The 803-nt window shown below is 33.0% G+C and overlaps 1 protein-coding gene across 3 annotated transcripts in view; it reads left to right on the top strand.

The window, feature by feature from the left end:
- Window positions 1-803, top strand: part of LOC106474656 (phosphoserine phosphatase-like) — an 8729-nt gene that overhangs the window by 4033 nt on the left and 3893 nt on the right. For 2 of the 3 annotated variants that reach the window (XM_013935349.2, XM_013935347.2), the window contains exon 3: window positions 424-558. The exons of the other annotated variant lie outside the window; for it this stretch is intronic. In XM_013935349.2, the coding sequence (XP_013790803.1) occupies window positions 424-558 (135 nt within the window). The remainder of the gene's footprint in view (window positions 1-423; window positions 559-803) is intronic. 3 annotated transcript variants of the gene reach the window in all.

The following is an 803-nucleotide window of genomic DNA, read 5'->3' as shown; positions in this document are numbered from 1 at the left end:
ACACACACACACACACACACACACACACACACACACACACACACACACACACACACACTATGTACTGTGTATTTTGGGATTATGAGAGGTTTATAATTTCATCTTCGTATTATGATGTATATATTAATCAAATTGTAATTAATAATAAACTTTCTTGGTCTGAGGTTATCATGTCTGTGCATTAGTTGCTGTCTTGAAGCAGCCTTCTCTCCATCTTTCCATTTTCATGATCAGTTTGTTCCATTTTTTTTACGTTCTTATTTGTAGTTTTTAAAAAATAACTGGTTTCTCTCTTTAGCTTCTCAACAATCTGATTCTTATTACAACTTATTTTTATATTGCAGTAATCACTAAGATCATATAAATTACTTCTCAACCAGATTGTAACCAAGACTTTTTTTTTTTGTCTGTTCTGTTTGACAGGACTCGCAAAGCTATGCGTGGTGGTATAACTTTTAGAGATGCCTTATCAAGACGACTGGATTTAATTCAACCTTCTGTTGCCATGTTAGAAGACTATTTGGAAACCCATCCACCACTATTTACTCCTGGAATTAGGTGTGAAATTAAAGATGTCATGTTTGGGCAAGGGAAGGGTGATCGTACAACATGTAAAGAAGATCTTGTAAATCAAATAAGTAATTTACTGTAAAGATTAGTTGAATATACATGTGTGTATGTACATATATGTTTCTGTGTATGTGTATACAAAAGAAAACAATTTATATGTAAAAGTAATGGCACAAAAATTTATTATGTTCATAGTAACACACACACACACACACACACACACACACACACAC

The sequence above is a fragment of the Limulus polyphemus genome, unplaced genomic scaffold (genome assembly GCF_000517525.1).
Source record: "Limulus polyphemus unplaced genomic scaffold, Limulus_polyphemus-2.1.2 Scaffold7487, whole genome shotgun sequence".
Lineage (NCBI taxonomy): Eukaryota > Metazoa > Arthropoda > Merostomata > Xiphosura > Limulidae > Limulus > Limulus polyphemus.
The sequence above is the reverse complement of the archived record's forward strand: the minus strand, read 5'-3'. Positions and strand labels throughout refer to the sequence as shown.